This window comes from Cheilinus undulatus, linkage group 2 (genome assembly GCF_018320785.1).
Source record: "Cheilinus undulatus linkage group 2, ASM1832078v1, whole genome shotgun sequence".
NCBI classification, from domain to species: Eukaryota; Metazoa; Chordata; class Actinopteri; order Labriformes; family Labridae; genus Cheilinus; species Cheilinus undulatus.
Genome location: NC_054866.1, coordinates 22492309 through 22514054, shown reverse-complemented (window position 1 = coordinate 22514054; position 21746 = coordinate 22492309). Strand labels below are relative to the sequence as shown.

The window sequence follows — 21746 nt, the reverse complement described above, 5'->3', positions numbered from 1 at the left end:
AGACGTGGAACCATCTGCTTTGCAGGGTTAGTTGTGTTTGCCTGGGAAAAATTTGTGGCTAAAAGTCAACAATATACAGAAACCCTAAGCGGGAATCAGTTTTTCTTGTGTACTCAATTGAAAAGAAATCTCATTTGCATCTTATATCTGAGTTTATTTGCTGATAATGTATTAATTTCCCAAGATTCTCTATAAATCAACGTAAATTTACTCGTTATAATGGAAACTAGGAGTGCAATAAAATCTATGCACTCACTTCCTGTCAGGGCTGATGATAATGCATGAGCTGACGATACGTGGTCGTAGTTTCTTAGAAAGTTGGGTCACGATTCATCACCACTGTTAAAATGGTCAAATTTAAACATTGAATGATTCCCCTTTCATCCAGAAGATGGTGCTAATGCTCCATATAAGGTCAACTGTGGGCTATTCGAAGTGCTGTTAACAACAGCAGAATGCAGATAGAAGAGTTGAATTTAATAAAACAAATAGGAAAATTATAACTTGAGTTACGGGAAAAAAATCTGCTAAAAAATAAAGTTTTATAGGGAGCACATTCAAATTCTCCTCGCTGCTGTTTTGTTTGTTTGTGTGTTTACTTGCATTCTCAGTTCAACTTTTAAACATTTTTCTTCTTCAGTCTAATCACTATTAAACTCTGAAATCTTTGCGTTACCAAACAGCAGTTAAAAAAAGCTAGCACACACAGTTGCAGGAAACTAGGGAAATATAACGTTAAGACATCGAGTTAAATAGCAATAGATCTAATATTACACGACAACAGACCTAAATATTAATTGTTTATGTTTCAAACTCTTATTTCTTATTCGCTATTGAGAAATAACAACAAATCATGTAGGTGGCGGTAACTGCCTCAAACGCAATAGTCGGCTGCCACTATTTAAGAATACCATGAAGAAGAAAAAGGTGACTCTTATTGTGAAGCAGTAGCTTATTTCCGGACTCTAGCTGAAGGCTTCACTACTGTGTAGCGGAAAACGGTGGAGAGCACAACAGCTGACAGAATGAGATTTATTTAACAGATAGACACATAAATAGAGAAAAACACATAAGAATGGGTATAGATTAAACGCTTATCTCCTAAAATAGTGACACACGGAAGACGAGGGATAACCACGAGTACATGTCTGTGTGTAAGTTTGTGTGCTTTTATTTTCCTTGACATGACATTTCGCTTTGGCTCCAACCTGTTTGCACGTTTTAAACTCCGCTGTGACAGTAAATTATCAGACGATAACGCAGGCTGACTAACAGTAGTGTCGCATTTAGCTCTTACAGTCACAAACTCATTCATACATTTTGTTCCATCTTTTTATGTGTGTCCATGAATAACTCTGGCACAAGGGCGTAACATTCCGTGACAGGTCACAGGATGGGTGTGTGGGGTACTTGTTAAATTTAACATTAAGTAGCTAGCATGCCGAGTTTGATTAGCCTGTCACACTAGATAAATACATACTGCACGTTTAAAACAAGCTGCAGCGATAGAGGCTGGAGGATGACGCTGAACCAAGTGTCTAAAGTGCAGTTCCTCTAGTGTCCATCGAGACTGGCTCCAAAAGTGAGTCATTTTCCACAGAGTGCAGTGCAGCTGAAATGACCACGTTTAAAGCACAAATATGCATGCATTTGTGTTGTTATTGCCGGGTGTTGCAATTGTCCGTTTCGGCTTTCCATAATAATCAAAACATGACTAAAACTATTATTGTAGCATGCCTTGTTGGGCTCATTTTGTCTGTAGGTTTTTCATGTGTTGTAATGTTTCACGTTTGTTGTGATATATTTTACACCACCACTACCTCAGAAATAGATAGATATTTTTGGTATTATTGTATGTTATTTTTGTGTATTTATTGCTTGTTTTCCATAGGGTTCAGACTGCAAAATTGTTAAGACTGTTTTAGTTCAACACATGCGAGTGATGAGGGTGTTGTAAAATCAGGGAGTAACTGTGTACAATTACCATGAGATCATTATTAGTCAAAGTAATTGTGATAATCAATCAAACTTTGTTCTACCCCACTAATCGACTTCCCAGTCCCTCTACCACAATCCACAATGGATACTCAACATTGGTGAAATTTGTCATCAAAAAGACTGTAAGAAAATGAACTTAAGTATTGAGGAAATATGATGAGGAAACACCTGAGGTTAGGTGAAAGTTTTGAAAAAATATCAATAAATGAAACAGAAATAAATCAAAATGAAATAGAATAGAATAAAAATGTGTCAAGATAAGAATAAAAACCCTCAAAGGTAACTCGTGGAAATAAACTAAAATAAGAAAATGCAATGCCTAAGGATAACTTTTTATTTTATAATAAAATAAGAGGATACAGTACCAAAAGATAATTCTGAAATTAAGATTAAAATTTAAATTTCTAAAAAGAATTAAGAGGATGAAATAAAATTCAGTTAAAAGCCAGACTAAAAAGGTAGGTTTTGAGTTTGCCTTTTAAATCATTAACATTTGGTGCCGCCCTCAGGTCTTCAGGTCAGTTGTCCCACAGAGGGGGGCCGGAGTGATTAAAAGACGTCTCACTGTATATTTTAGTTCTCACTGGGACTGTTAACAGAGAACTTCATGTAGACCTGAGAGCTCTACTGGACTCATGAGGTAAGAGCAAACCAGATAAATAAGAAGGGGCAAGGCCATTAAGAGCTTTAAAAACTAGTAAAAAAAAATCTTAAAATCTATATGTAAACAAATGGGTAGCCAATGGAGAGACACTGAGATCAGTGTAATGTGTGTGATCATAATTTTAGGCTATTTTTTCCTTGTAATATTTTCTCATTTTGTTAACTGCATTCAAGGGCTTAACAATGTGGGGAAAATATCTAATTGTGATTATTTTCACTGATTTGCAAATTGGATATGAATTGTTGTATCGAAATTAATGATAATTTTATGTCATTTTCATTTTGATTAGGATATACAAAAACAAAGGAAAGAAGGGTTTTTCTGGAAACTACTGTAAAATAAAATGGACTCTATAATGTTTGGAGAATAACATCATTGCTGCATTTTTAAAATTAAACTGTTATTGTAACACACTTTTCGGGTTAACGAAATATTGCGCCTTACATGATTTGAAAATTGCAGTAGGACACAGTGAGATTTAACCATAGTTCACATTAATTTTCCGGCCCTATTGTATGCACTAATGCTTTTGCACAAATAAAGTTCCTAATTAGGTGAATACTTAATTGAATTTTAGCCACAAGATCAGCCCACCAGTAGTCTGGATGGTTAAAAAAAAAGGTCTTGAAAAAGCTCAGATTTTATTTTAAAATGTGAGTAGCAACCCTAAATTTTCTATTTTGCCTTTGTAAGCCATGGATGTTAAAGGAGAACTAGATTGGACCTCGGGTTCTGTTGATTCTGAAAAAAGCGGTAAAGTTGCACTCTCACAAAAACATCAGACCCAAGTAACTGGATCTTTTTTCTAATCTGCAGTATTGACCTCTAGACGAGCCAGTGTCATTTTTCAACTCCTCCTTGGTATTTTTGAAACTATTGATTGTTAAATTATTTTGATAAATATTACGAAGTGCTGTGCTCATGGTGGATCAATAAGTGTCCTCAAATAACATCTGTTATGACTTTTGCAAAATATATATAAATGTATATATATATGTTGACAAACATTGGTTGATTGAAACAGTAGCATTAAAAGGTTGATCATAGCCATCTTTTTCAAAGCATATGGATATGGGCATACATATGCAAAGAAAAGTTTCAAGCCAGTGTGCATCACAACATGGACCATTGCACAAATATGTCATTGCTCTGTGCAGTTTAGACAGTTTAACAGAAGGAGTTACCCAATACTGGGTGCCCAGAACTTCAAAAAATATGCCATAATTGCAGCCCTGCTGTATGGGGATTTTGTGGTCCTTTGTTCCATACATTGTCTTAATTTGTGTGTGCTTCCTGTTTCCCACAGAGTGCTCCCGAACGTATAGAGGCTGAACAGCAGAATGAGTTCCATTCACAGGTAAGTTACTGCCTGTTAATAATACTGAAGCTCATATTTCAGTCTTGGGTAAACTGTCTGATCTACAAGGATTGCTCAAGGATTTGGGATGTGGAGGTTGAGCAATCCTTTTTGAATCTTAGTAGAGCCGGACTGATAGCAGATCAGAAACCTTGTATGAACACAAAACTCTCTCTAAAGTTTTGTTTTGGAGCTAACATAACAGCAATTCAACCATAACACATCATGCTGATTAGAATATTCATGATGATGTTTGTGGAACCTATAATGATTTTAAAAATCCATCTAATCAAAATAAAGTTTACTGTAACAGAAACATCATACATTAAAGCTGTGACGTTCAAAGAAGTACCTGACACACTACTACTGAATTATGTATGACACATTCAGTGTTTCTAAGAGTGTTTGTGTGTAAGTTCAGTGTTTTATGTTATGACAGATCTTTTTCCACAGCCCTTATACAATCATTACTTTTTGAAGTTTAGTAAATATAAGTAATACAGTTCCTATGAAGTTTTAGATGCAGAGAGCCACAGTGATGACTGTGAGTGTGGTGGAGTCCTGTTCCTCACAACATGCTGTTATTTGAGTCTTTTGACCTTAACATGTACACATAGTTAAGCCAATAAGGCTCTTTAACAATGTATTTCTTAACAATACATGGAAATGCAAGGCATCAGAGTTGGCTGAACACATTTTGTCCTGGGGTCAAGGTTAAGTCTGACCCTATTTAAACTGATCATGGCTGATCTAAAGGTTGCCACTTGGACCCATGATAAGAGGAAGATGAAAAGCCTTTATACTTCAGGATTTACAGTCAGGCTCTCTGATTGTTTTATCTTGTGTGTGTTGCATTGTTGATTGAACTGTACTGTTACATCCTGCAGTGGTCAAAGATATTGGCTGTGGGATAAATACCAGAGCTAGATAAAAAATACATACTCATATCTCTGCAGAACAGTGGGGGATAGGGTGTGTTAATGTGGACAATGATCATCAATAAATTCCAACAATGCTCAATTTAACATGCATGGTAAGTATTATTAGTATTATTGTAACAGCCCCTTTTATACAACCAAGCAGATTTTTTCAACTTGTAAAGTACAGTCCCAATGTAAATAAAACCAAATCTCATAATTAATTAAAATGTCATATTGTATTCACAATAGAGTACAAAAAACATCCCATGTTGAAACTGAGACATTTTACCATTTCATGAAAAATATTATCTCATTTTGGATTTCATGGCAACACATCTCAAAGAGGGACAGTACCATGCATAGCATCCTCTCCTTTTAACAACAGTCTGTAAACATCTAAGTAAGGAGACTGACTGGAGTGTTGGATGAGGAATGTTGTCCCATTCTTGTCTGAATAAGATTCACCCTCCTCGACAGTCCTGGTCTTCTTTGCCAGATTTTTTTATTTTTTTATGATGCGCCAAATGTTTTCTATTGGTGAAAGGTAGGTTTAGCACCCTAATGTGAAGTCATGCTGCTGTGATGGATGCAACCCCATACTATCAGAGATGCAGGCTTTTGAACTAAAAGCTGATAACAAGCTGGATGGTCCCTCTCCTCTTTAGTCTGCAGGATTCGTCTGAACACAGAACAGTTTTCCATTTTGTTTCAGTCCGTTTTAAATGAGCTTTGGGCCCAGAGAAGATGGCAGCGTTTCTGGATCATGTTCACATATGGCTTCTTTTTGCATGGCACAGCTTTAACTTGTATTTGTGGATGGCACTGCCAACAGTGTTGACAGTCAATGATTTCTGGAAGTGTTCCTGAGGGATTTCCAGTCCAGAATCATGCCTGTTGTTAATGCGGTGCAGTCTGTGGGCCTGGAGATAACAGGTATCCAGTATTGACCTTTGAAATTGTCCTGTGCACACAGAGAATTCTCTGGATTCTCTGAATCTTTTGATGATATTATGTAATGTAGATGATGGGCTATCAAAGTCTTTTAAATTTTACATGAAGGAGCATTTTTCTGGAATTGTTTCACAAATTTCAGACGCTGTCTTTTTTTGGAGATTGGTGAAGCTCTGCCCATCTTTACTTCAGAGATACTCAGCCTCTCTAAAATGCTGTTTGTACACCTAGTCATGTTACAGACCTGTTGTCAATCAACCTAATATTACATATTGTAATTATTACATAATGTAATTGCAAAATGCTCCTCCAGCTGTTTGTCATTAGAACATTTACTTTTCCAGCCTTTTGTTGCCCTGTCCCTACTTAATATTTTTCATAAAAGGGTAAAATGTCTCCGGTTCAACATTTGATATGTTGTTTTATCTACATTTTGCACAGTACCCCAACTTTTTTGGAATTGGGTTTGTATAATTAACCTGAAAAAGTTATTGAGAGGTTTGTAGACAACTACAGAACTGAGATGCAGCAAGTTAAGTTATTTAAAATCTTCACACAACACAACCATTTTCTTCATACTCTGAAGCATGTTTTCTAAAAGTGTGTGTGTGGGTGTGTGTGTGTGGGGGTGTGTGGGTGTGGGTGTGTGTGTGTGTGTGTGTGTGTGTGTGTTTGCTACTTATGTAATAGTACCTGGATACTTTCTCTCTTGAGTTCTTGTGAACTCATTAAAACATTTTCCCAGTAAGTGCACAAACCTGTCCAACCTCTTGCAGGCGTCCAAACACCAGAGTAAGGTCATTTTGATTGACGTTGCAATAATTGATTGTCAGCTTCACTTTTAAGTGTATTTAAATCTCAATTTAACACACCTGGGCAGTTTTTTTACAAGATGACGTAAAACAATCATTAAATTACAAAAAAAGCTACACAAGGAGCAGAATCTTTACTTTCTTATGCAAAAATGCCCCTGTCTTTTTAGGACATAGATCTTTGGTTTTTTCTTCACATGCTTCATATTCCGGTTTCATTCATCAAAAGTAAATATGCAGACTTTTCCCTGTAGTCTGTTTTTCAAGTGAAGCTTCCTGTGAGTTTGTTTAAGCAGATTTAACAAGCCCAATTCAAGTTATTGGGTGTAATCTTTTGTGCTGCATAAATGTCAGTGCCTTGGAGGTATGTCGTTTTACCTGCTGCAACCTGCAAACACCTTAATACCAGCTGTTTCCCTGCCAGCTGAGGTAGATCCTGCCTCATTTCTCTCCCCCTGTGATTGAAGTGACCTTTCAGCTTGTCTCTGAGGATTTGTTCATATTAAGATCGTGATCAACAGATCAGACCTGTGTGTTGTGTTGTGTGTTTTGCAGGCGCCAGCTGAGTCAGCTGCTGGCAGTATGGAGGCTGAAGAACAGGTTGGAGGTTTCTCTGTGCCCGGCTGCTGCCTTTCACTGCAGGACAGTCTGCTCCACCTCCTCAGAACCAGGTGCTTAAAATTTTTCTAAAGAATTATTGCTTTTAACAAAACTACACACCTCTTCCACCTGTATCTTCCTAAGACTTCTGAGTTTTTTTCTTAAGAAAATGCTCAGGTTTGCTCAAAGTTGATCCTAACTCGCACAGAGACACACCTTTTAATGCCCACAGAAGTGCAAGACACTGCAGGGCCATGTGCACACACGGAAATCACACATAAGCAAAATGAGAAGAGGAGAGAAGTTTGAAATGACTAATTGAAAAATTAAAACAGGTATAAAAAGAGTGTAGGATTTAGTGTTACGGACTAGAGGTATTATAGATCTAAAATCATAAATATGATTCCTAGTGGATCCTGGAAATCTGTAGCAACACATGATTGGACCAGATTTTATAAAAAGAAAAATACAGAAGGACAGTATAAGTTCACAAACTCAGCTCTTCTCTTTTTTTGTCCCTCAGGAGACCCCATAGAGGTGCACAGGAGGAAGCTGTTCCTGTGGTTCAGTCACCTCCCTCAGGAGGAGAAACAGTTCGGAGGTTACTTCAGTCCAGAGAAGATGCACGTGGACCCTTTAATCCTGGAGAGAAACACAGAGGAAAGAGTAGGCCTGCACTGCTCCCCCCTCCAGGCCCCTTCCCCCTCCTCCCATGTAACTGTGGAGCAGCTGTTGGACCCCTCCTCCTGCTGCGACGGGCGGGGCCTCAACGTCCTCCTGTACGGTGCCGTGGGGACCGGGAAGAGCACACTGGTGAGGAAACTGGTCCTGGACTGGTGCAGCGGGAAGACCCTGAGGCAGTTCAAACTACTGATTCCCTTTTCCTGTGAGGACCTCTCACAACTGAACAAGTACGAGAACGAGAGCAACATTTTTGATTAAATAATTTATATCAAATAGCTGAATATATGAAAATATTGAACTTGATTATATATATATATATAAAGGTATATAAAGTATATTAAGGTAAATCAGATGCATAGGATAATATGACATATGCAATTGACAGAAAAAAAGAATGAAGAAATCTTTTCAGAGATATAAGATTTTAATAAATGTAAAACGAGAGCACAAGATATTTCTAAAAACATGTAAAAAAAAATACTGTTTTAATATATGTGTATTTTTTTAAATATATATTTTGATAAAAGCCATGATAAATATGGAAAATAAGTTATTCAAATTTGAATCAGATAGTGTAAGATAAAAAATGAAATAAGATTTTAAAAATTGGAATTAATTAATGGTTTTAAAATGATTTTATTAGACACCCAAAATAAAAAAGTCAATATACAGTACAGTTAATAGAATATATTGGATAACATAATCCAAAAAAACATTAAAAACATAACATTTTAAAAAGTACATAAATAATAGTAAAGGATAATAGAAGATATAAAAATATATATTTTTTTATTCATTCATTTACTTTTTTATTTAACTATTAAGATTCCCCACAATCATAAAAAACATCTGGTCCACAGCTCAGCATGTTTGCCTCCAAGACATGGATAATGCACACATCTTGACAGGCCCCTCCTCCTCATCTCCCACAGGACTGCCTCCTTACGGGACCTCGTGAGCAGGAAGTACCTCCACCTGAGTAAACACCCCCTGCTGAGTGGAGCGGGGGACCAGGCGAAGGACGTGCTCTTCCTCTTTAACGGGATGGAGAAGATGAAGCTGGACTTTAGGATCGGAGCTTCGGAGCTCTGCAGTGATCCCAACGAGTCGGTGCCTTCAGATGTGCTGGTCGTCAACCTGCTCAGGAAGTACCTGCTGCCTGAGGTGAGACAAACCTTGCTGTTACTCTGTTACGGCAGACTTATAATGTCCGTTGCTGAGATCTGGCTGGGCCGTCATTTAACACTGGGTGGTTGTTGAACTGAAATGCAGCCATTTCTGATTCTGGTGATTATGAGGGTTAGACAGAGTGACTCTGAAATTATTTATGTGAAGGAATAATGATTTTTTTAAAAGTTTACTGGAGAAACAGAGCTGTGGAAAATAGCCGTATAAGACATTAAAGACAACAAAGCGATCAAACCTTTGGAAATAATCAAAAACGTCATTTGACTAGTCTATTTGAATCTGGGTTGTTGGTGGTCATGGTTGCTGTCTGTCTTGGTTTCCAGGCGAGTGTCTTGGTCACCACCCGGCTGTCGGCTGTGGAGCGAATACCTCAGAAGTACGTGAGTCGTTACGCTCAGATCTGCGGCTTCAATGACCCAGATCGCCAGCGTGCATACTTCACTAGCCGCCTTCTGCAGCAGACGGGGGAGACAGATAGAAACCATGAAGCCCATGCGCTCATTGAGCTGCTGTACCTGAACCTTCAGAGAGAGAGCCAGCTGGCTGCTGCCTGCTTCCTGCCCTCATACTGCTGGCTCACCTGTGCTACTTTACACTTCCTGCACTTCACTGATGCCAAAGCGCCAATACGCACACTCACCGGCATCTACACAAGCTTCCTCAGGCTCAACTTCGGGGGGGAAGTGCTGGAAAGAAAGACAGGGACAAATGTTCCCATTCAGGACCACAGCTCTCTGATGCTGTATGTTGTCAGAACTCTGGGGAAACTGGCATATGACGGCGTGACGTACAAACGCACATCATTCTCAGAGAAGGAACTGGAGCAGTGGATTGGTGGGAAAACAAAGACTGATGAAGAGCTCCATCAGCTTGCCATATTTCGCACAGACGTGTTGGATTTCTTCCTGGCTCCCTGCGTAGAAAACGGGAAACATTTTGACGAGGAGGATGGTGAGAATGATATGAGTCGATATGTGTTTGCCGTCCCAGCCATGCAGGAGTACCTGGCAGCGCTCTACGTGGTTCTGGGAGAAAACAAGTCCGCTCTGGAGAAGATGACCCGGCAAGTATCTGTGGCCATTGGTCAGGCTAGTGAAGACGTAGGTGCACTAGTCAGCATCCTCTCCAAGGTCATCCCTCTGCGTATCTTTGCTGTGTTCAACCTGCTGAAGCTGTTCCCCAAGGTCTACGATCGAATCAACCGCTACAACAAAGGAAGCATCGCCAAGACAATGGCAGCCGAGTTGTTTCGCAATGAGGACAGCCACAATGAGGATGTCCTGGACCAGGTGGAGCAAAGCCTGCTGGGAGTTCATGGCCCACAGCTGCAGCAGGGCACTGAGGGTCAGCCCTTTGAGCTCTACCCCATCTTTATGGGAGGACTGTTGCATTATGGGAATCGAGTCCTCCTGCAGCAGCTGGGCTGCAGCATCCAGAGCAGCACTGTGGTTCAGATCACTCGGGCGCTCAGAAAGTACCTGGTCAGAGGTAAAACATTTTCTTTATAGCTCTGTTCCTTCTGTCTGTGTTGTTTTGTATGTTTGACGTTAAACTTTAGCTTCACATTACACTGGGTGAAAATAAGATGAGAGTAAAAACAACATATAATATTTTTCAATTTTTGATAAAAACAACAAATTGCTTTGTTGAAATCGAGAAGGTCTACTGTTTCTATGCAGCATTTTGTAATGGAAGTCCAACTTTAAATCCTGCTTTTAGATGCATATGCAAACCCAACTATTAACTGACCAGTGCATGCTCATGCTCTCCATGTGTTTCCAAACAGATCAAGCTCAAATTTTTGCTCTAATTTGACTCTTCTGTCTTGCAGATGTGGTTGCTAAAACATTAAAAACTAATCAGACAGTTGGTGGATAACATAAAATAGTTGTTGGAGTTGAATTAGTCTAAAAAACAAGTTTGTTCTGAAGTAGGCTGCATTACAAACCAAATTAAATTGTGTACAAAGACAATGATCATCTTCATATCGATCCCTGTCTTGAACTGTTAATGGAGGGTTTTAGTGCATTTTTTGGTCTATAAAAACACAAAGTGTTAGTGAAGATAAATTGTATTTTATCTTATTTAATTGTAGAGCTGAATAAACCTCAGCCCCCTGAGGAGGTGATGGACCTGCTGGTTCTTCTGTACGAGTTTCAGAACCCCCGACTGACCGCTGATGTTCTGGCCTCCATCAGAAGCATCTGCCTCACCAACATCCGCATGACGTCTCTGAAGTGCTTCATCCTCAGCTCAGTGCTGTCATGCACACCTGCCAGGTAAACTCTACACTCACACCTGCTCAGTGTTGACTTATTTGGTCATTTTTTTTATTTATTAAGTAGAACCAAAATACATTTTTTTACAGCTTGATCACTTACAGTCTAAACTGATCTATAGTCTGACCTTTCTGTATTAATGTGGTATTTACCATCCATTCAGTCCTGATATAGACACCTGTACCTGGGATTAAGGTATCAGCTTATCTGATGTTTAAATTAGATAACAATGTTATGTTCATTGTGTGTGTCACTGTGTTGATGAGAGTGTGGTCATTCTTTATGTGTAAGGTAACAACAGTATTAATGCAGGTATTTGTCTCTGTAGTTATCACATGCAGGAGATGGACCTGTCTTCATGTCTCCTCACTCATGACATGCTAAAGACACTGGGGCCGGCCTTCAGACACGTAACCAGCCTCAAGTGAGACAAACTGAGTTTGTGTGTTTTGATGTTTATTGAAATGGTGTGAGAGGAAAGACATGGGTTAATGTTGTTTTTCTGCATGATGTTGAATGTTGCACATTTTATACTTAGTACCATAACTTCAGTTTCTGCTCCATAAATACAGCTCCAGAAAAAATATCAGACCACTGCAAAAATCTGTATTGTCTGATTGTGCTGTTTAAAGTATTTTTTTAACATCGACAAACTACCGATAAAATTGGCATTTTTTTGCAGAAAATTATATATGGTCAAGAAAACAAACAAAAAAAAAAAACAGAGAGAACCCAAAAATTCAGTGAAAAACAAGTTTAAGTTGCTCCTATATTGTTGACCAAGCAGCAGCCTGATGAAAATGAAGCCAGAAGTGCCTGTAGTACCTCAAGTGTCCACTTGAAGCTGTCGGCAGAAGTACTGGAAGTCACATATACACCCATGTTAAAATGATGGGCTTTACATGAAAAATAAACACATTTACACTCTGATAGGACAAAAGATAGACTGGGTAGATCATGGGTGTATCTGCACACACTTTATGAGAGGGGATTTTTTTTTAAATGTTAGATTTTATGAAGGTTAAGACTCATTTTTTATCATGAATTTTATTATAGCTCTGTAAATTTTAAACACCTGTCACTACCCATGCCGTGTATGTTGGGGTGGGTATTAGAAAAAAATTCTTCTTGAAGGTGCAATCACACACAGACTTTCACCTCTTCTGATGTGCCATTCAGCAGACATTAGTTCCCATCTGAGTTCCTCCCAGCTGTTCTGCTGTAGTTGTCTGTCCCTGTGTCAAGGTGAACTAATGCCATATAAATGTTATGCTTCCTAAACAACTTGGAAAGTTTCACCACTTTTCAGAGTTTTTTTTCTTCATTGGGTTATGGTTGAGCAGTTGGTTACACTGCACCCATGATTTCTGGTGTTATTGAAGCGATCAGCCCATATCTGTAAACTCTCAGAGAACAAGCAGAATTACAGACAAAATAAGCAGAGTTCAGTCAGGAGGCCAGTGTCCATCGTTATAGTCTTTGGTCTTGGCATGCTCTCAAGCAGCCTGCAGTGTTGCTGGCGGGGAATTGACTCTTACAGAGCAAAAATATCAGCAGCTCAGTTTCATTCAGTGGATTATCAGGTGATCAGAGGATCATTAAAAAAAGATCATGTTTACCTGTGTTGAAACTCAACAGAGTCTGGAAGAGAACCCATGCATGCAGATACTGATGTGAGGGGAAACCTGAGAGTTTGGAGCTCATTTGAAGTGGGCCTTTAATTTTTCCTGAGCTGTATGTTAAAGTGCAAATTGTTTTCACGAGTAAAAAGCTGAAGTTTGAAGAAATAGGGAGTTTGTTTTTAATGCTTTAATTGAATGTGTTTACTTTGACTAAGATGGGCTCAGACTGCAAAGACACACAAGGAGGAAATGCACCTTATTTGCTTCTATCTACACATGAGAACTTCTGTGTGACATTTCTTCTTACATGATGGACTCAGATTTTTAAATCAGATCTTTTATCATCTGCAGTCTGAGCATGGGTTAGGGCTACACTCCCTGCTTGTACAGCATGTTTGTTTGTTTGTGTGTGATGTTTGTTGCCTGCCTCTGTTGTGTTCAGTCTGCAGTTTAACAGCCTGGGCCCTGACTCCTGCATCCTCCTGAGAGATCTGCTGCTCGATCCAAAGGCTTCCATTAAATCTCTACAGTAAGACTAAACTTTAATACATAAATCTGTTTAACCTGTGTGTTAAAAAGAACCCTCTCTGTATTATGAAACTCTATTTACATCCAAATTATTAAATCTTGAATAAATTAAATGAAGTTTGTGTCCAACAGCTCTGCTCTCTGACATCTACTGAGATGTTATTTAACACTATAACTTTAGAAAAATGATTCTGAAAACATTTGGAGGATATTCAACAGTAAAAGGATTCCAATAAGCGGCAAAATAAACACTGAATTGGATGAAAAACTTTTTTTCTTCTTTGGATGGATGAAGTAGCTGATTACATGGCAGAAGATAATAGGACAAGAACCAAACAGTCTGCAGTTTATGGCTTGTGTTTAACTAAAAAACATTTCTAGACAACTAATGTACAACAGTTAAAACAAACCTACCTAATTTTTGTTCCTGAATTAGAATTAAGTTTCACTGCCAAGTACATTTACACATACAACGAATTTTATTTGCTGTTTTAGAGCAAAATCATCAAAAGGAAGTAGAATAAGAAGAAAATGGTGTACCACCTTAGATCTCTGAGACTTTATCAGGTTTGATCCAGTTTTTCTTCAAAAGCATAAGCACTTTAGAAACTTTAAAAAGGAAGAACTTAATGATGCAGATTTACCTCTGAATTGGTTGTGATCGGTTATTTTAAGTATTTTATTGGTGGTAATATATCTCTTTGTTGTAATGAAAAAAAATGACTGATGGGGTTCTAACAAGAATTACTATAAAATAATTTTTGTTTTATACTTGTGTATCTCAATAAATTAGAATATCATATAAAAGTTCATTTTTCTCATAGTTGTGTTCAAAATGTGAAGCCTCTGCATATTCTAGAGTCACTAATCATTTTGAACCTTTTCCTGCCACATTTCCCTTTCACTCAACTTTCCACGAAAATGGTTTGATACACTCTAAGAGCAACCTGCCCTTTCAGCAGTGACCTTCTGTGGCTTACCCTCAGCAGTCTTCCCCATAATTATGGTTGGGTTTACTGAGCAAGAGAGGTGATAAAGGCTCAGGAAACCTTTGCAAATTTGACTTTTCCACAATATTCTAGTATTTTAAGATGTTGTTTTTTTATTTACTTTTTTGTGGGCTGTAAGCTGTTCTTATCAAGATTTAACGACAGAAATATTTCAAATGTGTATTATAACGCAAATTAAATTTGATTATCCAAAAAATATTTTGCATGATATTCTAATTTGTTGGCTTGCACTAGTAGTCTTTTTTTAGCAGTCTTTGATGAAATCACAACAGAGAAATTAAAGAAAACTGAATAAGCTGACAGATACCTTATTTCTTTGTGCTGTTTTTTTTCTGTTTGGTCCTTCTCTGTCTTTGCATTTGGAACCATTATTTATACATTTATTTTATTTTTGTCATCAAAGATTTTTTAATGTTTTGTTCTAAATGTGTTTCACTCATTGCATGCTGCATCATCTCTTTATAACTTTAAAATTGTAAATATTTTTACTAAAATAGTTATAAATTGTGATTGATTATTGCAACACCATAAGGTTTTAAAGATTTTACAACATAAAAAAAAGTTAAAAAGTAAAACTTAAATAATCTTAGGCTGAAAAACTTTGCACTTGTATCTTATTATGTATCACAGTACTTTTCCAAAACTCTTGATTTCTACACTTCCCATCATGCAACTGTAACGTTTTCTTCTTCTTCTCAAAAACAAACAATTCAAATACCTCACAACCCCAATTTATAACAAAGGCTTCATCACAAATTAAAATTAAAAGGTCAGACTTCAGAAAGAATAAACAAGACCTAAACATGAACAGTAGATCAGGGAACCCCACTTTTCCTGGTGATCTACCAGAGGGCTTTTATTGTGAAGCAGCTGCAGGAAATGCTTTAATCCCTGAATAAGTGAAGCTTTGTTGACAAGAATTTCAATGAAAAGATCCAAGCTGTGCCAGCAGATTGTAATCCAGACTAAACCCTATGGTTTCAACTAGAAGTTTGTTCTTCTCTCAGCTCATTGTGAGGCCCCTGAACAGAAAAATAACACGTACATTTTCATCCAGAACAAAAAAGTAACATGAAATACACTCAGAACAGAAAAAAAACATGCACAGTTCCTCCAGAACACAAAAATAACACATTAAGGGGTAACACATTTAGTTTATTAAAAAAAAAAAACACCATGTGACCTTCGTTCAGAAAATAAACAAACAGTTAGTTTGTGCAGATATAAAAACAATAATATAGCAGTATAGTTCATCCGGAAGTGAAATCTAACATGAGGGGGATGCAGATGACCAAGCAGGCAGTTTTGATTCAAGTCCAGCCTATGGCTTCTTGCCTGCAAGTCATTCCCTACTCCTCCAAAAATAAATCTTAAAAACCAAGCATACTATACAGAGCATAGTTTATTCCAAACCATCTGTTTGATTAAACAGTCTTTTAATTTTTTTTTCCTTCAGACTGTGTGATAATCCTCTGATGGATTCTGGGGCCCACACCCTCCTGGAGGCCCTGCCAGAGAACCAGAGCCTGACCTACCTGTCCCTGATGCACACTGGGCTGGGGGATGCAGGGGCCCTGGACCTGGCCGGCAAGTTGCAGAAACACATGGGGCTGCAGGAGCTGAACGTTGCGTACAACAACATCGGAGACAACGCTGCTCTTGCTCTGGTGGACGCCTGCAGGGAGCACCCCAACATCCACACCTTGCAGTGAGAAAATCTGCAAAAAATCAAGCTTTTGACCAGATATACCGAAAATCAGTGTTATGTTAGCTAAGAGAGAGGAAGTTTCAACAGTTTCTCACTAAAGATATGAGAAAATCTCGTCCTTTGCATCTTTATTAGGTTTTTTTTTGATGGATTTTCATGTCTTTGTGTGCAGTTTGTACCTGAATCCTCTGAGCGACGTTGGAAAGCAGTCTCTATATGTCCGTGGCATCACAAAGAGTCATGGGGGCAGCGGGCGGCGAGTCCGGGTCCTGGCCTCAGTCACTGAAGGTTCAGACTTGTCAGAGGACTGGCACCCAATCCTCAGCGTGATCAGAGAGAACGCGTCGTCCTGGGACCGAGGGCGGGTTAAAGAGCAGCTCAAGGTAAAAACAAGTGAGGTTTTTACAAAATTTAAATGATTGTTATCCGAAAACTTGATGTGTGAAGTGTTCCAATAGAAGTCATTTGAGCTGATGCCTCATATTTGTACTCATCAGCCCCCATACATTAGCACGTATGGCTGCTCAGCATATTGACATAGAAAAACGCTTGCTCTATGTTGTTAGTTGAGTCTCCTCCTCCTGTGCTCAGGTGTTCCTCAGGGACCTGGAGTGGGGTCGTCAGCAGCAGCAGAGTCTCTGGAAGAGGCTTCACTTCCGTCGTGTAGAGAAAGGAGTGCGGCAGACTCTACAGATGCTGGAGAAGGACACACTACCTCCACCTACAGGATACAGCAAGTGACAAATCTGAAACTTGAAAACCTCCCCTCTGAGAATCCTGAATGAAAAAACTTCAATTCAGGTGTACTCTGCCTATATGATCAAGTTTTAACAAGACTTAAGAACTGAATATATTTGAGATTTTGTTGCTTGGCTGACTTTTGATTTGATTTGTCAAACTTGGGACAGGTTTAAGTCTTCCACTTGTTCAAACTGAGACAGAAGAACAAACTGCAATAAAACTATTATCTGAGAGGTGAGACAGTTAGAAAGACTGCATTTATAACAGCAAAAAGGGATGTTTTCAGATAAAATAAACAATAAATAAAAGTTAGTTACTGATATCTTGTTGAAATTGACTAGAATTGTATTTTACAGGCCAGTGGAAAATGGTTCTGTTGTTCCTGTGAGAGTGAAAACATAAAGTAGTTTAGAAATATGAACCTAATGGCTAAAAGGCAAAGTTTAGACTTATTTTTGGCATCCAGAGGTGGTCTACAGATATTTGATATCAGTTTCATACCTGATGGTCTCCAGCCTGTGTCTCTGCTCTTTTTTTCGCGATCTGTTTGCTGTTTTAGAAGAGACACTTTCAGGTTTTTCTGATACTAACTCGGCATTTCTTGCATGTATTTCAAAATAAACGCATTCAATGTAAAGGCAGTCAGGGCCTTCTGATGTTTAACTAGTAAGAAAAAGTGTTGTGGAAAAAGTGTTAACTTTTACACTGTCATAGGTTAAATAAGCAGTCTTTAAAGCATCTTGAATTTGTATAAAAAGCAATGTTTGTACAAACCAGCTGCCCCAGGGGCAAAAAGAGCCTAAAAATAAGAACAAATAACAACAATGGGTCAAGTTTTGACTAAATATATAGTAAAATAACATAAATAGATGCTTGAAACTAATAGCTAGATTTGAAGCTAATACAAGGAACTAATGCTCTGTGGAAAGGATAAGCGCTCAGCAAAAAAGTCCCTAAACCTGGACTTGTCAGGCTTGATATTCATACTAGCATACTTGAGATTCCTATTTAGCCTCTATTGTAGCCTTCTTATACATGGCACTGTTGTGGTCACCAGTGTCACCCTGCCATAATGCAAATTTCCAGTCCCCGCCTACTTGCAGTGAAGTTAGACATCATAATACACATCCTAATGTCTCTAAAATGTGCTTTCACTTAGCCACCCACCACCCCTGGTACTCTAAAATAGTTAAATACCCTCTAAAATGTAGTACAAAATCACATGCATTTGCCAAATCTGAAAATACAACATGTTAATCCTTATTCCTTGCCTTAGCTTCCTAAATCTGATCATGTTAGTGTGTTCTGTGCACCCAGGAAAACCTAGGATCCCTGTTTTCTGTACTGATGTATCTATTAAACTATTCCTTTCTAAATAGCTAGTAAGCGTCTGTGCTACAATACTAAAGAAAATCTTTCCCTCCTCATATAACCGTTAAATGGTTCTAAAGTGGTTTAGATCAGAGGACTCCCTCTCCTTAGGAATCAGGATTCCCACTGCTCTTTACTAAAGACAAGGTTTGAGTGAAATTAAAAAAAATCATTAACAGAGGAAAAGAATGATATTGACAGCCTGCAGACGTGACTATCATGACATCACTCTCTGCAGTGGAAGTACCGCTGCTGGCATTAGGCTAGAAGCATTTTTGACAGTTTTTACATTTGAGGTGTATTTTTGGGCCATTAAGGAAACAGGAAGTAACTATAAGTTAGCCTACTAAACACAAATGTCAGTGACTCTGTCAGATGTAGTTAGTCACCTCAAGGGTGCTCACAAACGGAGACACTTGATAGGACCGGACAGAGAAAGGCATTCTTCCATTCACAGGCGGTGATCTTAAAGGATATAAAAGCCCTGATGCCTACATAGCTGGCCTTGTGAATACCTCCTTTTAAGTGCTTCTTTAAGATGTCAAAATATTCTCATTAGACATTTGTTTAAGGGTTACACATAAACATAAAGGGGCATTTTTATGTGACTCTTCTGTTTTCACCATCTCATAATCTTAGATTATGTAGATTTTATAAAATGATTTCCTTTTTCTAAGCTTTCGGTATAAAAAATTGCACTACACAGATTATAATGGGGAATTGTCACTGACATTCAGTAATTAACATTTCATTTTTTTTATTTAACCTTAATTTAACCAGATAAAGACCCATCGAGGTCGAGATCTCTTTTACAAGGATGACCTGGCCAAGAGGTCAGCAGCACACGTCATAATAAATAATACATTTCAGTGATAAATTACAACAATAAGTTAAAACACAATAATCTGGAAAATGCATAGGAAATTGCAGATAAAACATGTCCTTTTTTCTATCTGGGTGGGGGCAGGACAGACATTGTGATCCCAAATGCAAAAGATCAATGAAACAATGAGCCCAAAATAAATTCAGAATAATTTCAGGGTCTTACGTTTTCTTTTTAAAACTCACAGTCTGCTCTGAAATAGGATACAGATAAGTCAGTTTAGATCGTCTCTGTGGTGTTTTTGTTTGGATGCACTATATTTGAACATTTAACAAATGTAAAAATCTTTAATTGATTTTGGTAGTTGCACTGTCACATAAACATAAAGATCTTTAATGTTTTGAGGTGTTGTTTAGTATAAAAAGTTGATCTAAAATGTTGTCAGAGGAGAATAAATCTAACCAGCTCTACTTTACATTTTTATATATTTTTGCTATCATGTTTTCTGGGGTCACATGCAGACACACATCTATGCAAAGTAATTTCTCAACAATCATAAATGACTATATTTATCCATCCTGATAAATGTGCATTAACTTTAAGGACTTGTCAACATATCAGATGTTTTTACAGTGCATTAATCAATTTTTCATCTTTACCGCCTACGGATGCATTTGTCTTTGATTCATTTTAAATATTTAACATAATTTTGTTGTTGGGTTTTCTTTTTTTTGTTTGTTTGAATGAGTGTTTAAGGTACCAAGCACAAAAAATCCTGACATCAAATGTCCACTCACATTCAGAGCCATGTTTACATCAGATGTTAGCTTATTTTTGATGTTTCAGGAAGGTTTTGCACAGTGGTTTGTGTTTGAGAACATTAAAAAAAAAATTAGAATGTTTTCTGTTGTAATTTAAAAAAAAAAACAGTTTTAAAATTTTGTTTCAGTATGGGTACGTGAACATTTCAGACCACATGCATCCCTCGTGGTCGTTTTTACATCAGGGTTTATCTATTTGATTAGGTGTTTGCTGTTTTGCACATGTGAGAGGAGTTATAGATGGGTTCAGGGCTGCCTTATTTAGTTGTATTACATATCAAAATGTCTTATAAAGACAGAAAAGATCAGAATTTGTGAATGAGCTGAGCTGAAATGTCTCTGGATGTAAATTATAGCCTGCTGCATTAAATGTTATGATGGAAACACTGCTCTCTTGGTTTTTATTCTTATTCAAAATTAACTTTAGTTAGATTACTTTCCTGCCTGTTTTCAGTGGCCCTTTAACTTTGCAAAGCAGATGGATACACCCATTTCCTTGTTTCTTACTGGCAAATCCATCTTGCAAAGCGCCAGTTTTATCAGAACTTGATGACATTTCTTCATTAAAAGAAGAACAAAGAACAGCACTGAGTTGTTTTCGTTTCAAAAATGACAGAAGTTGTGTACTGACATGTCTGTAGTCGCCATGGTTCACGTTATGCAGTTCTATATGGAGTTTATACCTCGGTAGCTGCACACGCGCACCTCGGTAGTGCCGATGACGTCACGTGTTTTGTTTCTCTGATTGGCCCGTAAAGATGTGACAGACGGAACGTTCATCCAGTCACCCTCCGAGTTTTTTTCTGAAGGCTCTGCCCTTTCCCAAACGCTGTATATCGAAAGTTTTCCGATGGATGTGTGAAACAAATCTAGGTTAGTGGCCCTAAAGGTCAATTGCAAAAAAATTTCACTGAACACAAAAACATTTCATGAAATGTTTACAACCCATTTTACATTTGTGATTACACTATAAACTTTTTAACTTTGGTCCCCACCTTAAGGAAAAAGTGAGAGTTTCTATGATTAAGTAATACAATTAACAGGTAAAATTTAGACTTCTACAATGTTAAAAGCTAATGCAGATCTTACAAAATTGTAGTTCCTCCAGTGTCCACTAGGAGCCATCTCTTGTGGTGAGTTGAGCCCCATGTTGAAATGTCCAACATTATGGCAAAAATAAAAGTAATTTTCATTATGTGTCATCTTTCTTCTTTTTAGAAATGGCAAGGGTTGATTTTTTGTATATACTGTATCCATTTTATTAAGTAGGACTACAAGGTCTGTAATGCATAGACAGCTGTGAGGTCCTCTGTAGAGAGGTGTGGTCCTTTTCACAATCATGTCCAATCAGTTTGATCTTATAGAAGTGGACTCCAATCACGGTGTAGAATAATCTTGTCAAAGATTCAGAGAAATTGGATTAACCTGATCTAGATTTCAACTGTCTTTGCAAAAGGTCTGAATACTTAAGTCAATAGTGATATTTCACTTTTTTATTTTTAATATATTTGCAAAAACTTCTGAAATTCTGTTTTCACTTGTCATAATGGGGTACTTAGTGGTGATTTATGAGAATAGAAATATATTTAAATGACTGTGGCATCAGGCTGCAAAAGAACAAAACTGAATCTGATCTGAATTCTTTCTGGAAGCACGATAGATAGGACTG

At 37.8% G+C, this 21746-nt stretch overlaps 1 protein-coding gene across 1 annotated transcript; it reads left to right on the top strand.

Annotated features, from left to right (window-relative positions):
• Positions 1-982: 982 nt before the first annotated feature.
• On the top strand, positions 983-20446 carry nlrx1 (NLR family member X1). Its single transcript, XM_041810137.1, has 12 exons — positions 983-1154; positions 3969-4019; positions 7258-7373; positions 7826-8213; positions 8919-9150; positions 9498-10662; positions 11270-11453; positions 11782-11877; positions 13518-13604; positions 16070-16321; positions 16494-16704; positions 16913-20446. The coding sequence occupies exons 2-12, from the start codon at positions 4003-4005 to the stop codon at positions 17060-17062; spliced, it is 2898 nt and encodes a 965-aa protein (XP_041666071.1). The 5' UTR covers positions 983-1154; positions 3969-4002; the 3' UTR covers positions 17063-20446.
• Positions 20447-21746: the final 1300 nt, after the last annotated feature.

Excerpts from the sequence above, each read along its gene's own strand:
- nlrx1 (XM_041810137.1), top strand. Across the intron at positions 8,214-8,918 it reads GACCTCTCACAACTGAACAA|GACTGCCTCCTTACGGGACC; the intron begins GTACGAGAACGA and ends CATCTCCCACAG. Across the intron at positions 16,322-16,493 it reads CCCAACATCCACACCTTGCA|TTTGTACCTGAATCCTCTGA; the intron begins GTGAGAAAATCT and ends CTTTGTGTGCAG.